At 38.5% G+C, this 25922-nt stretch overlaps 2 protein-coding genes across 22 annotated transcripts in view; one reads left to right on the forward strand and one right to left on the reverse strand.

Annotated features, from left to right (window-relative positions):
• Nucleotides 1-4539, forward strand: part of LOC128025446 (bifunctional heparan sulfate N-deacetylase/N-sulfotransferase 2) — a 67655-nt gene extending 63116 nt beyond the window's left edge. For all 4 annotated transcript variants that reach the window (XM_052611822.1, XM_052611821.1, XM_052611823.1 and 1 more), the window contains exons 10-14: nt 504-678; nt 903-1073; nt 1904-2013; nt 2216-2315; nt 3317-4539. In XM_052611822.1, coding sequence (XP_052467782.1) covers nt 504-678; nt 903-1073; nt 1904-2013; nt 2216-2315; nt 3317-3442 — 682 coding nt within the window. In that variant the 3' untranslated portion in view covers nt 3443-4539. The remainder of the gene's footprint in view (nt 1-503; nt 679-902; nt 1074-1903; nt 2014-2215; nt 2316-3316) is intronic.
• Nucleotides 4540-6602: 2063 nt separating this feature from the next.
• Nucleotides 6603-25922, reverse strand: part of LOC128025447 (calcium/calmodulin-dependent protein kinase type II subunit gamma) — a 64423-nt gene continuing 45103 nt past the window's right edge. The window contains exons 10-23 of one of the 18 annotated variants that reach the window (XM_052611827.1): nt 24706-24828; nt 24146-24229; nt 23986-24028; nt 23444-23506; nt 18011-18051; nt 17566-17652; nt 16242-16286; nt 15608-15653; nt 14314-14418; nt 12758-12916; nt 11855-11930; nt 11412-11506; nt 11054-11300; nt 6603-9323 (exon numbers count right to left, since the gene is read on the reverse strand). In XM_052611827.1, the coding sequence (XP_052467787.1) occupies nt 11068-11300; nt 11412-11506; nt 11855-11930; nt 12758-12916; nt 14314-14418; nt 15608-15653; nt 16242-16286; nt 17566-17652; nt 18011-18051; nt 23444-23506; nt 23986-24028; nt 24146-24229; nt 24706-24828 (1200 nt within the window). In that variant the 3' untranslated portion in view covers nt 6603-9323; nt 11054-11067. Of the gene's footprint in view, nt 9324-11053; nt 11301-11411; nt 11507-11854; nt 11934-12757; nt 12917-14313; nt 14419-15598; nt 15654-16241; nt 16287-17565; nt 17653-18010; nt 18052-23443; nt 23507-23985; nt 24029-24145; nt 24230-24705; nt 24829-25922 lie in introns of all 18 variants that reach the window. The other 17 variants (XM_052611826.1, XM_052611830.1, XM_052611829.1 and 14 more) reach the window with 17 other exon arrangements.

Raw genomic sequence — 25922 nt, forward strand, 5'->3', positions numbered from 1 at the left:
GGAAAACACCCACAGAGCAGAAGACATTTAGGTCATATTTGCATTTTCTTCTGTCGGTGGCCATAATTCTAACCTTGAAATCAGGATTGGTAATAAAATAACACAACAATAATTCATACATGTGAAAAATCAGCTATTAATATAAACAAGTAGCTGTAACCTGGCACAGAGGAAGACGGGATTCATGTCATTGTTGCAGTTTGTTTGGGGATAATACAAGACGACTGAACCTCACAGATGGTTGTCAAAGGCAAAAATGCTAGAAAATGTACATAATATCTGTCAGAATGAGTGACATGTTAGAGCAAAGCAAGCAGTTTTTGAAATCTGTACCCCAAAATCAGTACGAAACAATTCTTGGATTTCATTCAGCAAATATTAAGCAACTGTGATTTAATGCATTAAAATATACAACATAATTCTTAGTGAATTCCCCTTTTAATCTTTTATTTATATTGGATATTTTACATGAGTGTATGTTAATTCTGTCTGTCTTGTCTCAGGTATATGGATTTTTTCCCCGTACCCTCAAATGTGAGCACAGACTTCCTGTTTGAAAAGAGCGCAAACTACTTTGACACTGAAGTTGCCCCGAAGAGAGCAGCGGCCCTGTTACCAAGAGCCAAAATCATTTCTATACTCATCAACCCTGCTGACCGTGCGTATTCCTGGTACCAGGTGCGTTTGCATACACAAGGACTTAGCTGGTTAGTTAGCATGATTCACCGCTCCTGCTGGTAGATGTAGCAACTACACCGTCTGATGTAAAACTGACTTTTATTTGGAAACCTAATACTTTGTTTACTGCCTTTGATGTCAGATTGATTTCTTGAGTCCTTTATAGCGACACATTAAATGAAAACTACTGCTGTTTATTTTCTCTTCCACCGATCTCTCTCTAGCATCAGAGGGCTCATCAGGACCCTGTGGCGCTAAACTATACATTTTATGAGGTGATCTCTTCTGGGCCTTCGTCGCCTGCAGCTCTGCTCTCTCTGCACCACCGCTGCCTGCAGCCGGGAGCCTACAGCAGCCATCTGGAGCGCTGGTTACACCACTACCAACCCAGTCAGGTGTGTACACACACTCACACATGCCTACAGCCGACTTCAGGAACTAGTCACACTGCTATTAGCCTAGCCAGGTGTGCACACAAAAGATCTGTCTCCTAAAAGAACTCTTTTCATCTTCATCAGCAGCTATGACATGCTATAATGCAGCTAGCTTTCATTTCAGTCCTGGATGTTGATTGGTCAACCGTTTTTAAAACATGCCTAAATAGACAACACCGCTTCAGCTGGATACTGTCTTTATTACTGCATGGCATTTGTAAAAGCTGTTAACTTTTTACCGTAGTTGATCTGTTAGTGGAATTGATAAATAAAATAATGTTTTAATGGCATACAAACACAAAATCATTTTTACACACAATTTCTTCTTGAAATTTGTGCTGTACCTCTTATGTCTTTGAAATCATTTTAAATTGCATTTTAAAATTACTGTTTTAATCCAATTTAAATGTATTTCTGTGATTTTTTTTTTTTTGTGAGTATTTAAGTCATTAGCAAGGTTTTTTTTTTTTTTTACTGTTTTAGCTTATTTTCATACTTTTTTTGTATTATTTCAAGTCATTTTAAGTAATCTTCAAGTCCCCTGGGAAGTTTGCTGAAGCCCCCTAGTGGACCCCTGGCCCTTGTTCATTTATAGCTTTTTACTGTAAACACTCCGTTTACATTATTTTTACACTTTTTACACAACTTTAGATTATGTTGATAAGTGACCTAGAATATTCAGACATTGTGATAAGTGAACCTACACTTGTTCAAAATCATCCCATAATGCTCTAGAGCAGGTGTGTTGTACTGCATCAGTGTGTGTGATGTGTGTTTTCTCCTGTGAACAGCTGCTGATCGTGGACGGTGTGCAGCTGCGCTCCAGTCCTGCTCAGGTGATGGATGGGATTCAGAAGTTTCTTGGAGTCACACCGTACTACAACTACACACAGGCGCTGACGTGCGAGCTCTCATTATTACTGCACACTCTCTCACTCAGAGTCCAAGAGCACTACTATATTTGCTCCAGAACTAATCATCTCAGTCCTCAATTCTATTCCATGACATTTTAAGTAAAATATGTCCTTAAAAATGCATTTAATTGGATTAGATACATTTGATTTCTATTGGAGACATAACTAGGGCCTGCTCTCTGTTTAAAGGTTTGATGAGAGTAAAGGTTTCTGGTGTCAGAAACTGGAGGCAGGACGTCGCTGTCTGGGAAAGAGCAAAGGAAGGATATATCCAGAAATGAGCCTGGAGGTACAGCTTGCTTCTCAACATTACAGCTCCTGATATCAAGATAAGAAGGATATATTGTAGCTGAACAAAAATAGACATTGCATTTCAATTACAGCCAGTGAAGTTTATTTAGTACAGTTTCCCTTTCTATAATCGGCTGCACACTTAAAGCTGATGGAAGAGAATGTATGAGATCTATTTTGAGGTTGTAGAACGAGTCCATTTGAAATCAAGTGGGAATAGAGCAAATTGGATTTCAAAAGCAACTTAAATTAAATCACAGAGTGCTGATCAGAGTGTGTTGCAGCAGTTGGCACATAAGTTTCAATCTTGTGTCCAGTCTAGTGTGTAAATGCATGAACAAAAAAACAGTTTCTCCTGGGTGATCAGTATTATTCAATCAGTGATATTTACCTTGTGTATGTATAGAATATAGAACTGCATTATGTATGTATAGAAGACTATTTCCGCCACATAAGTACATGTAAATTATAACAATTAAAATTTTTGGTAAATCATGATACAAGTCCAAATTGACATAAGTCATAATTATGGCACAATAAATTGATTTATTTCATGACTTTTCCTGTTGATTTTGATTTCCTGCGTGTAAATTAGTTTGTCATAATTTAACTTTTTGCCACATAAATTTTTTCTCAATCTTGACTTGATAAATCGGTTATTTATAATAATGAGATAAAAAAGCATAATGACACAAGTTCAAATTATTAAATAGAATGAGTATTTCATAGTTTTGACTTTATCACAAAATTGACTTTTTATCTCAAAATATTCACTTGTCAAAATTGACTCATAATTTTATCTCAGAAGTTTGACATCATCAATTGTTCAGAATATGAGATAAAAATTACAAAAGTTTCATAATTTAAACTTTTTTTTTGTCATGTGAATTTTTATTTTAAATTTGACTTAGAATTGTAATATATCTCATAATGTCTCATGACTGTCATATTCTTCCATAAATGTGTGTAACTCACGTTTAGTTTTTTTCCTGACTCCAGTCGAGGGTGTTTCTGTCGGAGTATTACCGCGAGCAGAACGTGGAGTTACTCAGGATGTTGAAACGTCTGGGTCAGCCTCTGCCCATCTGGCTCAGAGATGAACTGCACAACGCCAGCTGGAGCTGATCAGAACCTGCTTAAGGAGAACCACAGCAGAACCCTGCTCCACACTGGAGAACTCCGGGCCCGCGTGCGGCAGGAGCCAAAAGAGGACTGACCCCTCTCGCCCACCGTACCCCGCACAGGCCCTGATGGACTGTGCTGGCCGATCAAGCCATCAGTCAGTCTGCATGAAGCCCTCAACCTGGTTATGGGAACTTGTAGTGGACGTTCACAGAGTCATGCATATGGAAATGGAAGCGACCTGATTGGACAGCTTTAAAAAGACTTCTAGAGTGGTTGGTTATCAGCTGTGAACTGGCTGTTTTTAAATGCAAATATAGTCTTCTAGGAAGAGAGGGAATCGCACAGAACCTCTAGGAGCATTTTGTTCAAATACCCATGAAAGGAAGGGACTATGAGAGGATTATTTCGATTTTAGTCTCAGAAGTCTTTAACTCTGCCAAGCAGAGAAGTATTTAAATGTGTCATAAATGTGGCTACTTTTAGCAGGTTTTCTTCTTTATTGAATGAACTGGGCAAACGTTAAAATTCAAAAATTCATTTTTGACTAGCTACATTAATGTTCAAGAGTTTGGGTTTAGTTAAGATTTTAATGTTTTTGAAAGAAGCCTCTTATGTTCACAAAGGCTGCATTTATGAGAGTAAAAATACTGTTTTAAAAAAATTAATATTACAATTTAAAATACCTGCTTTATAGTTTAAATGATTTTTAAGTTTTTTTTTATTTGTATTCATGTGATATCAAAGCAGTTCGACCAGTCTTCACTGTCACATGATCAAATATGCTAATTTGTTGTTCAGGAAGCAGTTCTTCTTTTCAGTGAATAAAATAAAATCCTTCTTAAAACTCAAATCTTACTTACCCCAGACTTTTGTACACTAGTCTATGCGATCTGCAGATGATATCTCTGTTCCAAAACCTAGCAAGGATTTCAAGATACCATAGCCATTTAGGCAGGAAATATAATTATTCCGGTTTTTAATATAACTTGGTTTTATCACCAAGGAAGCACTGCAATGTATCATTTATGGAAAAGGCCATTTCAAAAAGCAGTACAGTGATCTCAGTGATGTTAATTAAAAAATTGATATTTAAAAAATCTAAAAATGTAAGTTTATATGTGTATATATACAGTACAGACCAAAATTCTGGACACACCTTCTCATTTAAAGAGTTTTCTTTATTTTCATGACTATGAAAATTGTAGAGTCACACTGAAGGCATCAAGGGCTATTTGACCAAGAATGAGAGTGATGACCTGGCCTCCACAGTCACTGGACCTGAACCCAATCGAGATGGTTTAGGGGTGAGCTGGACCGCAGACAGAAGGCAAAAGGGCCAACAAGTGCTAAGCATCTCTCGGGAAACTTCTTCAAGACTGTTGGAAGACTTCAGGTGACTACCTCTTGAAGCTCATCAAGAGAATGCCAAGAGTGTGCAAAGAAGTAATCAAAGCAAAAGGTGCAGGCTACTTTGAAGAACCTACAATATGACATATTTTCAGTTGTTTCACACTTGTTTGTTATGTATATAATTCCATATATAATTCCACATGTGTTAATTCATAGTTTTGATGCCTTCAGTGTGAATCTACAATTTTCATAGTCATGAAAATACAGAAAACTTTAGGATGCTTAAGGATGCTTATTGTAATAGGTTATATTAGCAACATACTATCATCATTCACAAATGATTCCAATACCTGTGTTGAACTGATACTTATGTAAACCAGTCCAAATCACATCATCAGCGGTGTTCTGCATTCATAATTTTTTGAGCAGACAGGAAGAAAGCAAACTAGATTTTGGAAGTCTAATATCGGTGCAGACCCAAAATGAAGCTCTTGTCTGGATCTCAAAAACCTTTTTTTTTTTTTTGCCAAAATGAGAACTGCTTTATGCTGTATTGCCAACAAGTGAATGTGCATTGTGTGTGTGTGTGTGTGTGTGTGTGTGTGTGTGTGTGTGTGTGTGTGTGGCAGCAGTTGGATACATACAAATAAATCAACAGTAATGTGATCCCGTCATGTCTGGTTTTCAATTTAAGTGGACACATACTGGGAAATAAAGGTACAGAATGAACAAGGGCATCTCGTTTTTCTCTTCTTCAAAGTGTAAAGTGAGGTGAACTAGAGCGGTGGGTATCTTATCTGTGTTCCTGCAGTCTACTTTATCAGCTGAGAGGAAGAGTAGAGAGAGAGTTTGATTAATCACTGCACAGAAACAAGAGCTTTGGGGCCCAGTCGCTCGAAAGCAGCAAGCAAAGCCCTTAAATAAGACTCGCTCAGGTCCACTGGGAGCCACCACAGACAGTACACTGTGTGCTTGAGGGGAGAGCAGGAAAAAATAAATGGTGCAAACTCTATAAAGTGCCTATATATCTGAATGCAGACACACACCACTGATGCAGCAAATGTTGCTTGTATTCACATATTACTTGGGTGTCGTTTCCTAGTACATCTTTACAGTTGGGCACCTATCAAAGCTATAAGCGCTAACACGTTCCATTCCTTTTACCGTGGAGGTACATAAGTATGTACAATAAACAAGGGGAGGAGATTTTATGGCAGTTTCAAACAAAAAAAGCCCAGGTCTAATTCACAGAACATTAAACATGGACATGTATAGCACATGTCATGGTTATTGGTTCATTAAGCACAGGTCTTGCACCGAGGCCCACTAAAGGCGACAACCAGAATATTGAACAAGGAATGGGCCCCTTGAGACACTAATGCAGTTTCAAAACTATATTCTTGCTAACTTTTCTTACATTACTCAGCATTACATTACAGCATTGGAGAAAGCATTAGCATTGATATACATGTGCTGCACTGCCATCTATAAGTGCGTTTCATTAATATGCACAATACAACAGTAAGCTACTAGCAGATGACTCCACTTAGGTAAAATTAAAAAAATATATATATATCTGATGCTCTTGTGGCAGTCAAATGAAGGGGCGACCAAAAATCACCAGAATGTTAATGCAAACAACATTTTAAATCAGCACCAAACTTCTGAATCATATTATCATGAACATTATAATAATGTGCATAGATTAACCTTTCGCAATAAGACCAGTGACATGTATCACAGTAAATGTTGATTTCATGTTAATTTTTTTTTACATTTTACACTTGCACAGAGAAAACACCAAATCAGCTGCAGAAATGCTCTTTTTATTAAATACTTTCCAGATCAAGTTTCAATAATAACAAAGCTATGATGAAGACCTACTAACATTCAGACAAACACTTGATAGTTGTCATTTCATGGTTTTATTAAATGTATGATCATGCAAAAATCCAGCATCCATGTTTAAACTCCAAGTATATACGAAGCCCAATAGTATACCATTACAATGCAATAGATTTACTTAGAATGAGGGGAGCATACCAAGCAGAGGCTTTTGTTTTATATATTTTCACTATTTTCTACTTTTTTTGTCTTTGTTTTTTTTTTTTTTTTTACATGGTACATCACTTATATTTCCCAATGGAGTGATTTTCATGTCGAGATGCAAATACTATGAGATTTTTTTCCCTTTATTAATAAGTAAACACAGACAGTGGAAAAAAAAAATATTTACCGAGAAAAGTATACATGCATATTCAGCAGTTTATTTCAACTGTGTCTTTGATTTCTCCTGTCATTGGACGGGTGGGCCAGAAGACTCATACGTTCGCCGCCTGGCCCAGGATTCAGACCAAGCTTTCAGGGGTGGGATATTTATTTCACTAAATCTAAATCTATTAGCTTGTGACTCCTCATAGCCATCTCAATCTTTTTAATTTTCATGGAGCTGAAGATGTCACTCATGTACAGAAAAAGGATGCATTTAAGTAAAAATAAAAATCATAAAACGTGTAATCTAGTTTGGCCAGGCAAGGCAGCAGTTCCCAATAGCACAAACAAAGGAAAAAGAAATCAGCGATTAGAAAATAAAACAAACAAACAAAAAAAAAATGCAAGAAATCAGCACGAGACATGAAAACAGCATCATCACATATAATCTAACAGCATCACTACCATTGTAAAGGTGATAAGCGCGTGCACACACTTACACACGTGCGGATGTATAGTCCTGATATGTCACCAAGCCCAGGGTGTGCAAACACTACATGTATTTACAGACCCATACAAAAAACTCATGTGTTCCAAGAAGATGGGGTGAACTCGTAGTTTGTTTTTTTCCACACATAATATATTGCCTAAAACAAACCTACACTAATATAGATCTAAAAACAAAACCATAGCAGTGACGAAAAGCATTCGTGCAACTACAGATGAACTTAATAGATGAACCACTCGTGACTATCAAACCATCAAATTAAAACGGAGTTTATGAGTGCTATAAAACCTGCGTAATATAGTTTGTGGGGAAATCTTAAACCACTGTGAATTGTAATCGTACAAACATTAAAACTATGATTTTAACATAACTATGGCAACTGGACGAGTTTGCGTTTTTCCCACGCGCTCCTTGTGATTGGATGAACTAAACAACATGTATTTACAGAGCATGTCCCCCCCCACCGTCACGAACCACGACTAAGACAACACTGAGGACAGGGTGAGTCTAACGTTACTAAAACAACAGAGTACTTTTACAATGAGTGGAAGAAAAGACGACGAGACTCAATCACAACATACTCGACTACTGAAGCTATTTTCACCATGATGTAGTTTGTAAAAACGACTAGTCCTCCTTTGAGCTCAGATCTGAAGATTCAGTCGCCGAGTTCAGAAACTGGAGAGAAGTTTATGTCTGAATATCACAGTACATCCTGCAGTGGTTTGTCTACGACGCTAACAAAACGACAAGGGTGAATCTACTGGTCGGTGTTCGGTTGCGTTCGGTTCACTTGAGCTTTTGTTATACTAAATCTAAATGGGGGATACAATTTATACAAGTTCATATCTCACACACGCACCCACACAAACGTATCAAGCACAGTCAGGAACGACATCTTTTCCTAAACCTGGATGGCGAACATTTATATCTCCTTTAAATATTTCATGTAAATCCTATGTTTATTTAGATTAACTTAAAAAATAAAACAGTCTTAAAAATTCGAAATGAACACAAAATACTTGTGTTATGTCAGTCCAAGAAAAAAAAAAAAAAAAAAAAAGGAAATTGAAGAGTTCCACATTAACGTAAGAGATTACTAAAACCTGGGCAGTACAAACCTTCTCTTAGACCCGGGTTACATAAAAAGCCAACACCAAACAGAAACAATCCTTAAAAAGACTAAAAACTACACTTTGGTTCTTTTTTTCGATATGAAGAACTTCTGAACATTTTCACTGCCTTGCTCTCGGATTAGTCGACCCCTTCCCTTAATTGATTTTGTGTCCAAAAAGCTGCAAAGTATACAAGAAGGACTGTGAAGACAAAACTTGTAAACCTTAGCATTTTTTTGGGCACATTTTGTAATTTTGTTAAGTTGAGCACCCCCACCCTCCCAACTCCCGCCTTGGATTACTTACATATATGATTTTCAAACCGGATTGTAGCTTCTGGTTCAGCTAGTGATTTTTACAATATATCGTATATTTATGATTTCACAGATCAGTACTTACAACACCTTCTGAACATCTTTAACGGGCAAAAAAAGATGGTTCCGTGGGAAAAGGACAAAACAGCACCCCCATGTGGGTGTCAGATACATGCACCGTCCCTTGGGCGGGGCCACAGCCGCGGCCAGCTCCCGTTGGTCAAAGATTGGACAGGATAAGTGGTGTTGACTGTTGAACTGGATGTTGTCAGAGTTCCTCACTGGTGTGTCTGTAACTTTAAGAGCTGTCATCCAGCTGGCCTTCACGTGCCCGTCCAGCCACAAAGAAGAAACATTCCCATTATCTTGAGAATCCAGGTAAGCTGGAAAAAAATTAGGCGAAAATAAATTTTTTGTGAATGGAAATGTGCATCATCTGTCTTACTGCATACAATCATAAATTGTTTTTTATAACAAATTTTACTCCCTTAACTAGACGCATGAGAGATGGAGTCTATGGAAGTCTATTTGTGGCTTAAGGTTTGGCAGTGTTGCCAAAATTGTGATGTATCTTAATAGTGTAGCGATGTATGAAGCCCAGCTCACATAAAAGGACAGAAAAACGTACAGTGGTTATGGAAAGTATTTAGACCCCCTTACATTTTTCACTCTTTGTTATATTGCAGCCATTTGCTAAAGTTAAATTTTTCCTCAATGTACACACAGCACAGCATATTGACAGAAAAACACAGAATTGTTGACATTTTTGCACATTTATTAAAAAAGAAAAACTAGATATCACATGGTCATACGTATTCAGACCCTTTGCTGTGACACTCATATATTTAACTCAGGTGCTGTCCATTTCTTCTGATCATCCTTGAGATGGTTCTACACCTTCATTTGAGTCCAGCTGTGTTTGATTATACTGATTGGACTTGATTAGGAAAGCCACACACCTGTCTATGTAAGACCTTACAGCTCACAGTGCATGTCAGAGCAGATGAGAGTCTTGAGGTCAAAGGAACTGCCTGAAGAGCTCAGAGACAGAATTGTGGCAAGGCACAGATCTGGCCAAGGTTACATACAAATTTCTGCTGCACTTAAGGTTCCTAAGAGCACAGTGGCATCCATAATCCTTAAATGGATAACATATGGGACGACCAGAACCCTTCCTAGAGCTGGCCGTCTGGCCAAAATGAGCTATCGGGGGAGAAGAGCCTTGGTGAGAGAGGAACCCAAAGATCACTGTGGCTGAGCTCCAGAGATGCAGTCGGCAGGTGGGAGAAAGTTGTAGAAAGTCAACCATCACTGCAGCCCTCCACCAGTCGGGGCTTTGTGGCAGAGCGGCCCTACGGAAGCCTCTCCTCAGTGCAAGACACGTGAAAGCCCTCATGGAGTTTGCTAAAAAAAACACCAAGGACTCTGGTCTGATGAGACCAAGATAGAACTCTTTGGCCTTAATTCTAAGCGGTATGTGTGGAGAAAACCAGGCACTGCTCATCACCTGTCCAATACAGTCCCAACAGTGGAGCATGGTGCTGGCAGTTTTTCAGCTGCATGGACAAGAAGACTGGTTGCAATCGAGGGAAAGATGAATGTGGACAAGTACAGAGATATCCTGGATGAAGACCTTCTCCAGAGTGCTCAGCACCTCTGGTTCACCTTCCAACAAGACAATGACCCAAAGCACACAGCTAAAATAACGAAGGAGTGGCTTCCCAACAACTCTGTGACTGGGGACACCTTAAATATTTACCATCCAACCTCACAGAACTGGAGAGGATCGGCAGAGGATCCCCAAATCCAGGTGTGAAAAACTAATAAAAAAAAAAAAGGCTGTATTGGATCAAAAGGGTGCTTCTACTAAATACGGAGCAAAGGGTCTGAATACTTAGGACCATGTGATATTTTCTTTTTTAATAAATGTGCAAAAATGTTAACAATTCTGTGATTTTCTGTCAATATGGGGTGCTGTGTGTAATTTAATGAGGGTAAAAAATTGAACAAATGATTTTAGCAAATGGCTGCAATATAACAGAGTGAAAACATTAAAGGGGGTTTGAATACTTTCCGTACCCTCTGTAGGTGTGTATGAATGGAGTGTTTTTACCTGTCCTGTGTGGTTCACTGTAAGGGGGCGGCTGGTGCCCCTGAGCAGTGGAAGTGGACGTTAAGCCACTTGGCGTCACGGCGATGCCACACGCGTGTCTCCTCCGACTGGCAGCTACGTGGGCGGCCCTGGCTGTCGATGTACTGCGTCAGCCGGATATATGCGATGCAGGCAGCGTCCTCCCCGATGAGATGAACATGAGGATTGAGGATAGTGGTGTGCACAGGCTTGTTGTTCTTACTCAGCACTGAAAAAGTAAAATGCATTGATTGCATCTGAATACATACGGTCAAAAGACAACTTATATGAATAATTATGTAAGGTAAAACAACTATACTAATAGTTAGACATGACTCACAGTGCTCAAAGTAGAACTTGTGGAAATCCATGCCCTCGACCAGGTTCCCCAGAGCTTCAGGCTCAAAAGAAGTCAGACCAGGGTCACAGATTCTTCTGTGGTACATAAGAATATAATAACAGTGTTCATATAACAAAAATTTATATAGCATTAAAAAAAAAGAGCATTTAATTTCAGAGTGAACATATGCTGTGTTCCAGATACAACTGGATATTACCAGCACTTCATGGCTAGATACAACATTCTCCCAAAAGAACAGGAGTCGCTGATCAGTCAGTCTGGGAGTTTATTCAAACTGACAATTTATAGGTCTGTTTGTTCATTTTTAATATAAAAAGTCACACAAAGCCTTGCATGTATTCACAGGCATGTATTTCTTAGTATCTTTGTTACAATCCAGCTGAAGCATGTGTTGCTGTCAGGTGCAGGTGGGCTGTGCTTACGTGTATGCTTCAAAGTCTCCATTGTTGACAGCCTCGATTAACTGCTCCGTGATCTTTATAATCTCCTGCTTGCGAGCTACTCAAAAAGATGAGGGATGATGGATGGAGAGGAAATGAAATGATAAAAAAGAAAAGCAAAGTTAATAAGCATAACATTCACCGTTTTAAAAAAAATGTTCTTATTATACTCAGAAGCCAGATTCACTTTTATCTGGAATGCAGGTTCTGGTCACATGACACAAAAGTTTAAAACTTATTTGTTAGTGAGTTTTGGTGCATAGACACCATGCCAATATTTACTGACTCTCTACTTTGAGCCGTTCATTATGCATTTCTGTTACAACACTATGAATGCCAAGAGGAATGTTTGTAATTAGATTAATCAAACAAAAATATAATAAAACAAGTAACAATCATTATGCAAACTCACTATCAATAAACTTTAAAGTTATTTAGCAGGAGATCAGACTTTATCTAACTCGATTCTAGCTACAATAAATTGCATTCTATGCCTTTCATGTATTAATCATGCATTAAAACAGTCAATGATTGCAATTATTGAAAATAAATGTTAAGGAATTAACTATTTGACTATATTTTACTGCTGAATCTGCAGTCGTAGGACATGTGAACATACCTTTTTTCCACAGAGAAAACTGAAAAGGGTGTGAATATTCTCCCATTGCATAATAGGCCTTTATAAATGTGTATGTACATAAGCATTTGGATTAACACATTCTCCATTACTATACAAATAAAAATCAACCCAACAAGTCAACCTTGACTAATACAATATATTAACTGCCAACTGTTACATTGGATAGGATATCACTACTTAATTCTATTATTGATTTCCTGTTGACATCTTCTGTGTGTGTGTCCTTGTCTACCCCACACACTCACACTGAGCTGCGGACCAACTCGCCGTGATACCGCTGACCCCATGGGCTGAGGCACAAGGGCCAGAATGAGTGCGCTCTAACTCTGGACATGAGGCATGTTCTGAACTGTTCCATGCCAAGCGTTTAACGTCATGCATTGGGACGGCTGCAACACACAACGCTGCACACACAACAGGGAGATGATGCATGCAGAAAGAGAGAGAGAGGAACGCATGAACACACAAGAGTATGAAGTACAACATCAGACCCCTAATTGAAAATTCTGTCATCATTTGTTTAACCTCATGTTTCAAATCTGTAATGCTTTTTTCCTTCCATAGAAGACAAAACGAGATTATTTAATGTACTGTAGCTCTTTTTCATACCATGAAATTACATTATGGTTGGATGCTGCTGGGCTCCAAAAATGTATCATAAAAGTGATTATGACTTTTTGGAGTTTCACAGTCCTTGGATACATTTGTATGAAAAAGAGCATGGTGGAAATTCAGCTAAATCTCCTTATGTGTTCATGTAGTTTTGGAACAACATACATTTTTACATTTTTTTACATTTTGGGGTAAACAATTCCTTTAATGCATTATATAAAAGGTTATACAGTTCAACAATATGGTAATTTTGTTGTACTTCATAAACAGTGTTACATAAAGAGATCAATTAAAAAGAATGGAAAAGATAAAGAAAAGATTAAAATGGAAATCTGTAGTTAATTTGCAGAAAGACAATTTATCGGAATTTATGAAATAGAAAACAGGGGGAAGGTTGGAAAAAATTGTGAAAGACAGATGCTGACAGATGTTAAATGAAGAGAGAGAGCAGGTGTGGATGTGGTCTTATATGAGGTGTTGCAGCAAGCTTGGAAACAGAATCAAGTCTATTTTTTTTCTTATACCATTCCTATGTTATTTTATATATGTTCCTGTAGCTCAATTGGTAGAGCATTGCGCTATCAAGTGCAAGGTTGGGGGTTCGATTCCCCGGGAACACATGATGGGTAAAAATTGATAGCCTGAAAGTACTGTAAGTCGCTTAGGATAAAAGCATCTGCTAAATGCATACATTTAAATTCAATTTAATTTATATATGGAGTATTGTTAACTAGCAAGAAACCGATTCACAAGTATGTAGCTTAGATGAGGGATATTAAAATGTTTGTGCAAAAAAGCATATTAATTACGAATTCTGAAACCCCAAAGGGGTAGGTTCGAGACTTCAGTCACAGGTTGGGAAGGAAAATGTAGGATAATCCGGTGTAGAACAAATAAAAGATCCATCTAGATACTAAAGGGCCATTTTACAACAAAACAAATCTGTAAATAGTAGTTGAGCAGCATGCATGGTGGGGGGGGGGGGTGAATACATTTGTGAGCAACAATTGTGACATTCAATACTGTTCTACACGGAAAGCAAGTGATACTATGATAGTATGCTAAAGTATGCTAAATGCTAGAAAGACTGGAGTTGTGGGGGGACAAAAAGGTCTCGACTTGAGGGTTTGAGGAGGGATTGAGAAGGGGATTGAAGGTGCCCAGGTGGTACGAGAGGATCTTGACTTACTGGCAGGAGAACCCTGAGGTGAAGCCAACAGAGCGGGCAGCTCTTCCCCGGCACTGCACTGACTCATCACGGCACTGTCACTGCTCGTTCCCTGTGCACTCTCGGCTGGCACAGCCCCAAAACCACACGCCACCAGGAGGAAAAACACACACATCTCTCATGTCCTTCACCAGCCGAAACACACTAACAGACACCACACCAATGCTGGCACGTTATCATGACTAAATAGCATAACGGTCACGAAGACTCAGGATGGGATGCGTTAACATGAGCTGTTCTCAATAAAAGCAGCACTGTTTTTTAGGAGCAGGACTACAGGTGATGATCCTGGATTTTCCAGTCGAGTTATGAGTGATGGTGTGACGCAGGTCTGTATCTATGGGTGTGGTGAAGTGGAGCCGCGTTTGTTGTGCTTGGATAACGGTGCGTTCAGAGATTGTTTCTCCAGGCTCCGCGCCAATTTCCTGTCCTCATCACCTAACCTCAGACGTGACAGAGCTAATGATAAGGCTCTTTAAGCTGCTATTGTCCGTCCAGGCCCAGAGTGAATAAGGAGAGGAAATGAATTTCAAGCTTCGCTCTTTTCGTGACTTTTACAAAACATGAGTCCCTTGGGGAAAACAGTCCAGTTCGCAGCATGCTAATGAATTTACATGACACGGCACATCAACAAACTTCTTAAAAAGTGGGGTGAAAAACACAGGACACACACACAAACACGCACAAAATCTACAAGGAAACCTACTGAGGTACCGACAACTTACAGATGTGTGCATAAATATATTTATATATACTGTATAAAACAACAAATTGTAAGAGTGATGTGACATAATAGTTGCTTATTAATGCCCTATTTAGATGGGACTTTTTTTTTGAGAGTGTGCCCTCAAGTACTTCTTTGAATACTGTAGTTAAATCTCTTTGGTGCATCTTCACTTTGAACCTTTGCTAACTTTAATCTAGCAATTTAGCTGTAATCAAAAAGGGTTGTGCCATCATGCATGTTAAACGTGTACAGCACAATCCATCTAACCCCGTCTCGATCCCCTCTACTATAATTCTCCTCCCCTCAGTCCGGCAGCGTGCTTTCATGGCCCTGGCTTTAAATCACAAAGCCTTATATTTTATATTTTAAACTGATACTGACTGACGTGACATGTATATTGTTTAATCAAAGGCATTTTTGGTACTGTGGTAGTGGAGGTGTTCTTCTGACACGAGCACTGGGAGCTGCAATGCCACAGTTCTGGAGACATGCAGAGAACAGGAGAGAAGATCTGTATACCTTTCCTACCTTTCATATCCTCTTCCTCGTTGGTGTTACAGCTCTCTGTGGAGCCCTGGTGACAGATAAGAGACAGACAGAGAATATACAAGACAAACCAAACATTAGACGTGAAAGAAAAAGGAATGAATACCATTATACACTTCCAGGATTAGGAACCTCATGATACAGCATGTTGTTGATTCTAAGAATGATTCTCGGTAATCATAAGGTAAACATTAATATAATATTTAACATCAATATATTTTAAATTATAACAACAAACGGCACAATTCAATTTGTTTTTCAGTCAGAGAGACTGATAACAAAATTATTCAGTGAATGCTCACAAATATTTTGCAAGTTTTTTAATTATTATTATTACATATTAGGATTATTATTATTAACTAAAACTAAAACCGTAGCCATAAAAAAATATTGAAATTGAAATAAACTACAAACTGAAATCAGATGAAGTATTAAAAAATAACAAGCAAATAAAACTGAATAAAAACAAAAATATTTTTAAGGTAATAAAATAAAAACGTTTTTATCCAATAAGGAATTGCAATCAGAAAAGATTTATATTTATTAAAATGGGTTCAAATCTGCAATTTGTGAATCGCTCCCCCAATGCCATTTCAAATGCTCTTGAAAAATGTACCTTGGGGCCATCGGCAGGGTTGTGCACAACTGTAGTTTGTGGCTCCTGTAAAATTGAACAAGATTTTACATCATGATTAAAGTAGTAATACTCATCCCCAACAATCTGGTTGAACACAATGTCCTCCAGGAATACACACACACACTTTTAAAACTGCTGTCTTGGCTAAGACACAAACTGAGGATTTTGAGATCAAGTAAAAAAATTATGATCTAAACAGACATTTACTTTATGTGGAAATAAACACAAGGTTGGGGTTCATGACGTGCTTGAAGAACATTCACAGCTCACTACAGAAAACCGACCACACGAGTACACTCATAAAAATAATAAACGGCATGCGCACAAAGATTTAAAGATGCAGTTTCTCAAATTCTTTCAACTGAAATTCTGCTGACACCAGAGAATGGAGAATCATAAGTAAAAAATAAATCCACCTTGAAGGATTATATGCACTATATTTTTCCTCAGATTAACTTCCAGTTTATTCTCAGAAATTCTATGACCCAACTGAACCCTCCAAAAAGTGAATATGACTGGGATATGGCTTCTGATTCCTTGTATGTGTCTGATAGCCCAGTGGTTTCTAGCTGTCCATCAGCACTACAGAGGCATTTAGAGGCCTCAGGAGGGGTCGGGGGTTAACTTGTGCTCTTAACGGATTGTTTTAAAGGTCCCAGGATGCTATTTGCACAGCTATTTGGGCAGTCGAGCAAACAAGCCCCATCTGAAGTGTCAATCCACTTTCCTTTTCTTAAACCTCCAGGGAACACTGCTAGTTTCCAACACGGCTGACAGCTTTCAGTTTGGGACACTGCATCTTTACTCTGATTGGTTTATGCACTCCAACTCACTAAAATCCAATAAAATTAGTACTAAAATCCATATATCAATGCTATTTTGTATGGTAGCATAAACGATTGGACAAATAACAAAATCTTGTTCAATGACTATATATTATACTTGTAATAGCAGTGTGAATACACCTACAAAGGCAAACTAAGGATAAGAAGAGTACAGAAGGACATAAACCAGCAGCTTACAGGCAAGAACAAATCACTCCTAATGACACGTTTATAAAACAACACAATTATGTGTACCAGATGTGCTTCGAAAAGACCTGAGCGGCCCCAAAAAACACATAAGTGGGAAAAACGTGCACAGGGCACAGAAAACTACAGGTCTGAGGGATGCAGTACATGCAAAATGGGTTCAAAAACTCCTGACATGCACCAAACACTATTGCAAACACTTGATCGTGTTCTATGGGAAACGGTCAGATGAGTAGATGGGTTACAAAGAATGCTGAATGTAGATGAGGTACCATCGGTGTAGAAGAGGCCGTGTTGCTTTCTTTCATGGCGTTCACTACAGCGCTCACTACACTGTTTTTAGTGTTGTTTGTCTGGGGCTGAAATAGAGAGGACAGATACAACTTCCTTTTCAGAGAGATGACAGCACTAGAGATCGGAGCCAATCGTCCTGCGAGTAAAGGTTTCATGCCAGACGTGGTAGTTAGAAATACACAACAGATGAATCGCATCCGCCAGGAAGATGACTGTACGAAGACATCCATCATTCACACACTCCGCCGATAACCAATGGACATTCCATGGAACTTTATATTATTAATAACAAGCATGTTTATTTTAAAACCAGGTAAAGGAAAGCTCTGGTAGAGATGGGAACCTAAGAAGGCTGCTGGAGAGATGAAAAGATCTCAATCTCCCAGACAAAAGTAAGTATATAAGGAACATCTATGGGCTTACCTTGACTCCATCTGCCTTTTTGTTGAGTAAACTTTTGCATGCTGTAGGGAACACAGAGAGACTAAATTACTACATGTAGCGCGAGTGACAAAACTTTTAGAATGCTGCACATAATTCAAATAAATGCCCATATAAAACAATTAACTAACTGCTGGCTTGCATTCAGTCATTGATTAGCATACAGGGTTTGGGAGGCAATGCTGACTAGAATCATTTTTTATTTCCCACATGAGATATTTTTAGAGATCTATATATACAAAGATTAATCCAGAGACATATGAAGCTTTGGGAGGTGAAGGGAAAAAGCATGTATCTTATAATATAAATAAATAACTTGCTGCAAATGAAAATAATTAAGTTTAGTGAAATGTACTTTAAAGGGGTCATATCTAGAGAAATCTATTTTTTCAATAGCTTTAAGTGAGATCATTTAACTACTACGGTCTGAAAACGGACTGTAACTTCAAACTCAAACTTCTCAGCTGTGAGAGAGATCATTTATTAAAACTCAACCTTAGAAACAAGTAGCTGCAGTTGGCAGAGTGACAAATGTCACAAAAGTGACTAGAAAAAAGAAAAAAAAAATTCTATTTTAAATAAATGCTATAAACTTTCTATTCAAAGAATCCAGAAAAAAAAGTTTTTTGGCTTCTACAAAAATATTAAGCATCAAAGCTGTTTTCAACATTAATAGTAATTTAAAAAAGTTCAAATCAGCAAATTAGAATGATTTCATGACACTGAAGACACTGTTGTTGAAGAGTAATAACTGGTCTGCTGAAAATTCAGTGTAACCATCACAGGAATAAATTACATGTAAAAAAATAAAAAAAATAATAATTTTTTATCAAATAAATATAGCATTAGTAAGCATAAACGCATTTCAAAAACATCGAAAAAATAATACCAATCTCAGACTTTTAATCAATAGTGCATTCATAAATGCATATAAAATCAATAAAATCGGTGAAGTGCTGTTTCTCACTTCACATTTGAGGGAGTATTTCTTACAGCAACAGAAGCAAAAGAAACAATTCCTGCTAATTGAAATGAAAAATTAAAATTTTGACCATTATATTGTCAAAGAGAGAGAAATAAAGAAAACTTTACTCAATAACCCTAACAAAAAAGCTTGATATAATGCTTAAATGCATGATATAACCATTTTAAAATTAACTATTTTAATGTACTTAGAATAAATTGCCCATTTTATTAAATTTTTCACCAATCTGAGAGCAGATAAAGACAATGAATTTATCATCCATTTGCGACTGCATTCGTAATAAGGGCAAATCATGTCTAATATATGCCACTGATTTTGAGTCGATCTAAGGGAAATGACCCCCGATACACTTCAGGATCCTTTAGAGAACAATCAAATGACTTGAGTAAGGCTTAGAAAACCCCAATAACAGAAACAAAACTGGTTTTAAATCGATTGTCCTGTTAAGCGCCTTACCTTCCATAAACAAGTGGGGAAAAAAATGGCAGGGTTAAGAAGAAAACAAAAACTATTTAGTAGCAGAGAGAACAAGCTGGACGATAGCAGGCATTGTTTGCATTGCAGGCCTGCTTTCATGCTTTACTAATCATGAGGTGAGAGGTGCTGGTGGTGGATGCAGTTCACCATACAGTCAGCCATGCAGTGCCAATGGCATTAAACTACGGGTCCCATAATGCAAAGCATTGATGAAGGAGTCATAAAGCTAGACCTCAACTCGTTACCATTCCATTGTCTCTCACATATCTAACTATGTCTCATAGGATTCACAGACTGTGACTGGGAAAGCTGAGCCAGCAATCTTCTGTTATACTGTGCAACAATCAGATGAATATGGGACCCCAGGACGGCCACATTGCAGTCATACCACTATTAATACTGAGCGGAAATAAATTATAGAGGGAGGAAGAAATCATTTTCAAACAAGCTCTTAAAGATGAAGAAACACTGATGAAATGTCATTACTGGTTAATGGTTAATATCTTACGTTCACCGGAGGACTGGCTTTAACAATAACAGAATATAAAGAGTTATAAAGACTTACAGTACTAGTTGAAGCCAAGAACTGATGGAGAGCATTGACTGGACGGCTCAAAAGAACATTAAAAGGAATATTCCAGGTTAAATACAACTTTAAACTCTGTGACTTATCCTTTATTTAGTAAAAAAGAAAGAAAATGTCTACAGTAATCCCCTTCCAATGGGATTTTCTGTGGTGAATGAGGCCACATTTGCAGTCCATAGAGCTAAAATCAAGGGAAAATTACATTTTTAGTTCAATCATGTGTCAGAACATTAAAACCTTTCGCAATGTTATTCAAACAATGAACTGAGAGTGCATTTTTCCCAGCAGCATCCAGGTTGCATACTTCCTTTTAATGGGAATGCTAATGGATAGCTCTCAAAAGGTATGTTAGTGCTCCTGTACCATGTAGTATACATACTGCAGAAACATTAAAGGGGACATATGACTTTGCTAAAAAGAACATTATGTTGGTATTTGGTGTAATGCAATGTGTTTATGTGGTTTAAGGTTTAAAAAACAAATTTTCCACATAATGTACATTACTGTTTCTCCTCTATGTCCCGCCTCTCTGAAATGCTTAGATTTTTACAAAGCTCATTGGTCTGAGAAGCGAGGTGTACGCTGATTGGCCAGCTATCCAGTGCATTGTGATTGGCTGAATACCTCAAGCGTGTGACGGATATGTTACGCCCCTCACCATACTGTGATGCCCAGTGCAACGAGACAAAACCAATAAAACAGATTACAAAGGAGGCATTTGTTGCATCCAGTGAGGACATAATTACTGATTATAATGACTTATACCGTCTTTTTACACATTGCATTGCATAGCGTGCCATGTAAACATAAAACCATGTCTGCATTTGTGATCGGAGAAATGATAAACAACAAGCGCTACTCTACACTGCTCAAAACACGTGTTTGAATCACCAGTGGCAAATTCTTTAAATATGAAAACGTACTTACAGACTGTGAGTCAGAAGTGCCAGACTGTCCTTTGTGCCAACAGCCTTTGTGCACAGAAGTATTGTAGCCTACTCATTGTAGCCTGTTCAGGTAATGATCCTCATAAAATGCGCTGCACACATCTGAATAATTGGGTTTAACGGTTTAAAAACAACTTAACCACTGATTTCTAGTTTTGTCCTCTTTTGGAAGACCAAACAAAGGTTTGCTCTCACAATGAAACACACTGCATCTCCACGACATGGCGGCGGCGGTAACAATACTACAGCGAGAAACATCTTTCTTTGCGAGAACATTTGGGAGGTTTTATGCAAATCTTCCCACACAGTGATGCAGACATGTGGGGGCGTGTTTAAACGAGGCGTTTTAGGAGGCCGTGGACGAGTCTTAACTTTTATAAAGAATAACTCTTTAGGTTTGAGACTTTAGGGATCGTATCTGTTCATAAACAGCTTGTAACACTCCAGTGAGAAAGGAACATTTGAAATTGCATCATATGGCCCCTTTAAGAGAATAACTAACTACCAAAACAATGAAAACATTGTAGCAGTTTCAACATGACTGCGAAGATCTTTTGTTTGGTTTCCATAACCCTGGAGGATCTGAACAGATGCTGAGATTTTTCCTAACTGTTCTGCTTTGACCATTACATACATATGAGGTCTTCTCACCACGCTGACAGCTGCTCAGACAAAGCTTGTTGAAAATGGCAGCTGGCTGACATTTACTGAAACTGACAGACAGATGTCCCCGACTTTGGTAAGAGTGGGACAATTTCAATTTGATCAGACAACACAACTCTCCACTTTCTCCTGACTCAGAGACACTGTCAACAGTGTTGTCCATCTGCCCTCCAGAGGGCCTCCTTCCCCGCAGACCACCTGGCACTCACCGGACCCTTGCGCCGGCTACATGGGGTCTGACGACTGGCAGCAAGCCAACCCCGCTCCTGCCGTCCATGTGGTTAAGCCCCTGCGCACTGGGCGAGGGAAGAAGGAAGAGTTGAAAGGAGAGTGGTAGGACAATGGTAGCTTGGCTAGGCTGCACGGGTCTGCTTTAGCTCATGACACAGGACACAGATCTAAAAAACTTCCAAACCTCTTCATTGTGCCTGAAGTGGAGAGCACTGAGGTGGGCTGAGCACAGACACATGACCGGGATCCTATATCATCAGCTAAAGCAGACTTCCCTTTGCTATTTAACCCAGTTGCACAAAACACCAGCTGATCAGCAGGGAAGGAGAGAGCCAAAAAGGGCTGAAGCAATTTAACCGAGATGGACAGAGCAAGAGAGAGAGAAAAAGAGAAAAAAAAGAGAAAGTCTAATCAAAGGAGGAGAAGCAACATTTGCTTTTTTTTTTACTCCATGCAGACGATAATGCATGCCGAGACTTGTGGTGGTGATTAGTAACATGAATGCAGTGCTTCGCTATTGATTGGATTACTTTTGCCAAGAGCCACTGTGTGTAAACTAAACTGGGGACAGTTGTGAGACAAAACAAGACATTATTTGTTCAGGCATATAAAAAAGCTGATCTATGCAGACAGATAAATAAATGGACCGTTTGATAGCTGAAAAAAAGCTATAATGTTGCTATAAGAGTCATTCTCAAAACATGGTAACAAACACTGATCGGTCAAGAAAAAGATTTAAATTAAGAAATCCCAATCAAAACAAAGCATAATTTTGAATACTAGAAAACAGTTTAACTTTTGAGCATTTTTTCTTAATTTGCCAGATGCTTAGAACACCACTTTTATCAAATTTACAGTTACAGCAAATAGTGATTTGGCCACCAAACTGAACTGTTAATTTAATTTACATTTAGTATAATTTACATTGGATTACATTATTTAAATGTATTAATTTTAGTCAGATCAGTGTGAGTTGAGATGATTAAAATAATAATAATAATAATATAATATAAAATACAATATAGTAAATATTTAAAAAAAATATGACATTTTTAAAAATGAAGCATAACTGTTCTATAGCATTTATAATCATTTAATTAATTAGACCCATATTAGACAACTGAACCTGCACTAATGCTTCTTAAAACTTTTAGGGTTAAAGCTAGCTAGATTAATGTTAAAGTTACATGGTCATGTAAAAGCAAAGCAGTAGTAAAAACATGGCCAAAAAAAAAATGCTATTCCATAAAGTATTACACAGCGCTCAAATGCATGACATGTATGTGGGAAATGGAAATTCAGCAGGCCACTATCCTTTAAAACGTGGGAACATCTCTAAGACTATAATAGCAGAAGTGGTTCATGAGAGTAGAAATCATTAATGCAAGTGATGGCAAGAGAGGCAGGCTTCTCATTGGCTGCATGCTGATTTGGGAGAGCAGGGGGAGGGTGGGGGTTTGGAGATATTGAGGAGGGGACTCGCTGGTCCCCCTGGTGGCGAGGTGAGGAGATGCACTCTCACATACCTTCCTGTGCAAGCGCGGCAGTGCTTGTGGTGGGAGCAGCAGGGCTGGTATGCTGCCGGCCCACTAGTGGACAGAGAGGTGTTGAGTTGGGAGAAGCTATGGAACGGTTTCCAAACCCTCTACTGAACAAATTACCTTTGTTTATTACAAGGAATCAAGGTCTAGAAAAATAACGAGAAACTAAAGCTCTCAATCCTGCTATATCAAAGACAAAAGAGTCACCTGCACAAACAGTAAACATCTTCTGTTCAGGAAGTAAACTGATATTAAACTGAAAAGGAAGTTATTGGTATTCCTTTACTGTTATCCTCGAGCCTCAGAGAAAAGGAAACCGAGATTTGAAGCAGAAAAATCCAAAACTTTATACTCCTGTAATCCAAAGCTCTAGATCCCAAGTGAATTTTCCCTCCATTTAATTACTAAGCCAGCCGTTCGACATCTTTTTTTAACGTGGGAACTGGTGCAAAACTTCAAGAGGTGGGCAAAGTTCATCCTTGACTTTGCACTTCCCTACCTGATCCCTGGAGATTGAGGAAACTCACCTGAGAAGTTTCTAGAAACCAACATAGTCGTGAGAATGGCTCCCTGAACAAAGACAGAGAAAATAGAGTGTTTATTCCATGGCAACAGGACTTTCAGCACTAATTACCCAAGGGAGGAAAACTGGAGTTAGTCTAAGGGCTCTTCAAACCCATCACGTACCTTGAGTTTTCTGCGGGCGTTGAACTTGCGCAAGCACTCCACGGTCTCTTGGCGATGCATCATGGATGCCACTGTGGACCGTTGCTGAAACCAAATATTCCATATTAGCATTACAAGATCAAGTCATTCATGAATAAATCATTCAACGCGTAGATTCAAAAGATCTGACTCAAAAGTATGATTCACTCATTAATCAGACACTGCTACTTTCTAACAATCAGAAAACAGAGCATAAGTTGTATGGACCACACTTAAGTTTGTTAATAATAATAGTTAAACTGATAATCATGATTATTTTGCGCAGAATGATAATCGAGATAAACAAGTGTTCTCATTTGAGAAATTTCATTCTACATTTCACCATGATTGGGGGATTTAAACCCCTGAAATCTGGCAACCCCAGGAGTCAAGCAGCAAAACAAACACATTAACCGATTCTGAGAGCACAAAATGTGTGAATGTGAAAACGACATTTCATATTAAACTCTTAAAGAGCTCAGATCCCCCAATAGATCTTTCTTGCTTGAAGCTTGCGGTAGTCTTCAGCAGAGATAACTTACACAGACCCATGGGTGCTTGAGGGCCTGCTCTGCGGTGATTCTCTTTGCTGGGTTGATGGTCAGCATTTGATTGATGAGGTTCTTGGCCTCGGGGGTGACCGTGTCCCACTCCGGAGAAGGAAACTGTGGGGGCAAGCATCATGAGTGAGGATCAGATATGAAATCTAAATGCTTAAAGAGCTTTCATACCACAAGATGTACTGACACACATACAGAGCGATCTGCACTGGTGCCTAATGAAATTAAATGTATCACAAGGCAGCGTACAGGATCCAATGAGTCACAGCAATCAGTCCTAATGTAGGCCTATTCGGCACGGCTGGTGCTTGAAACATGTTGCTTGCGCATTTCACACCTCATGCCTTCATTGCAGCACATAACTAGAGGAAATTGCAGTTGTAATTAGCCAATAAAAAGCCGTGTCTGTATCCATGTTGAATGTGTGTCACACCTTCTCTTTCGTACCAGGAGATCTTAATGTGACCATTACAAATCCTTTGTCTGTTCCAAGAAAACCTTGGGCCGGGTCCAGGAAGTATAATTTGTTTTGCGCATCAAGCTGTGTTGCATCAGCTAAAACGAGTGTGTGGATTGTACTTAGAAACTCTGCAGGTGCTTGCAAGTCCTTATACACACGGATTCAGCTGCGCTTTTGGCTCAGGGCACTGTTAATACATTGCATGGCTGGGGCATTTTTGCACCGCTGTGCGTTGCTTCAGCAAAGATGGCCATTCAAGATTGCAGATGGCGCATCCAAACGTGAACACATGGCTAGAAGATGCAGTGACAGAAGCTGGTAACGGATAAGGAGGCTCATATTCACATAACAATTTAGCTTTGCTTCGTGGGAATAAATCCAAATTTTAAATATACTGATAGCAGCTATTTTCAAATGTAACAGTATTTCATAACATTAGAGACTTCTGTCAAATACATTCAAAAAAAAAAAATTGTACTGACCCCACACTTTTGAACAGTATTGTGTATAACATTTTTGCACTGTTTATTCATCATGATTCATCGTATCACTTTTTGTCCACTAATTTCCAAATAGCCTACTAAGAGAAAATAATAACATTAAATTAAAACCCCTTTGAAAATCTTTTATCTTAGCTCTTTACCAGCACTACCACATTTAATATACTGTCTAAACCAGGGGTCTTAACAGTTCCTTGTTCAGTTAAGAGTTTCCATCCCAAATCAAAGCATATTAAGTA

This window comes from Carassius gibelio, chromosome A12 (assembly GCF_023724105.1).
Source record: "Carassius gibelio isolate Cgi1373 ecotype wild population from Czech Republic chromosome A12, carGib1.2-hapl.c, whole genome shotgun sequence".
NCBI classification, from domain to species: Eukaryota; Metazoa; Chordata; class Actinopteri; order Cypriniformes; family Cyprinidae; genus Carassius; species Carassius gibelio.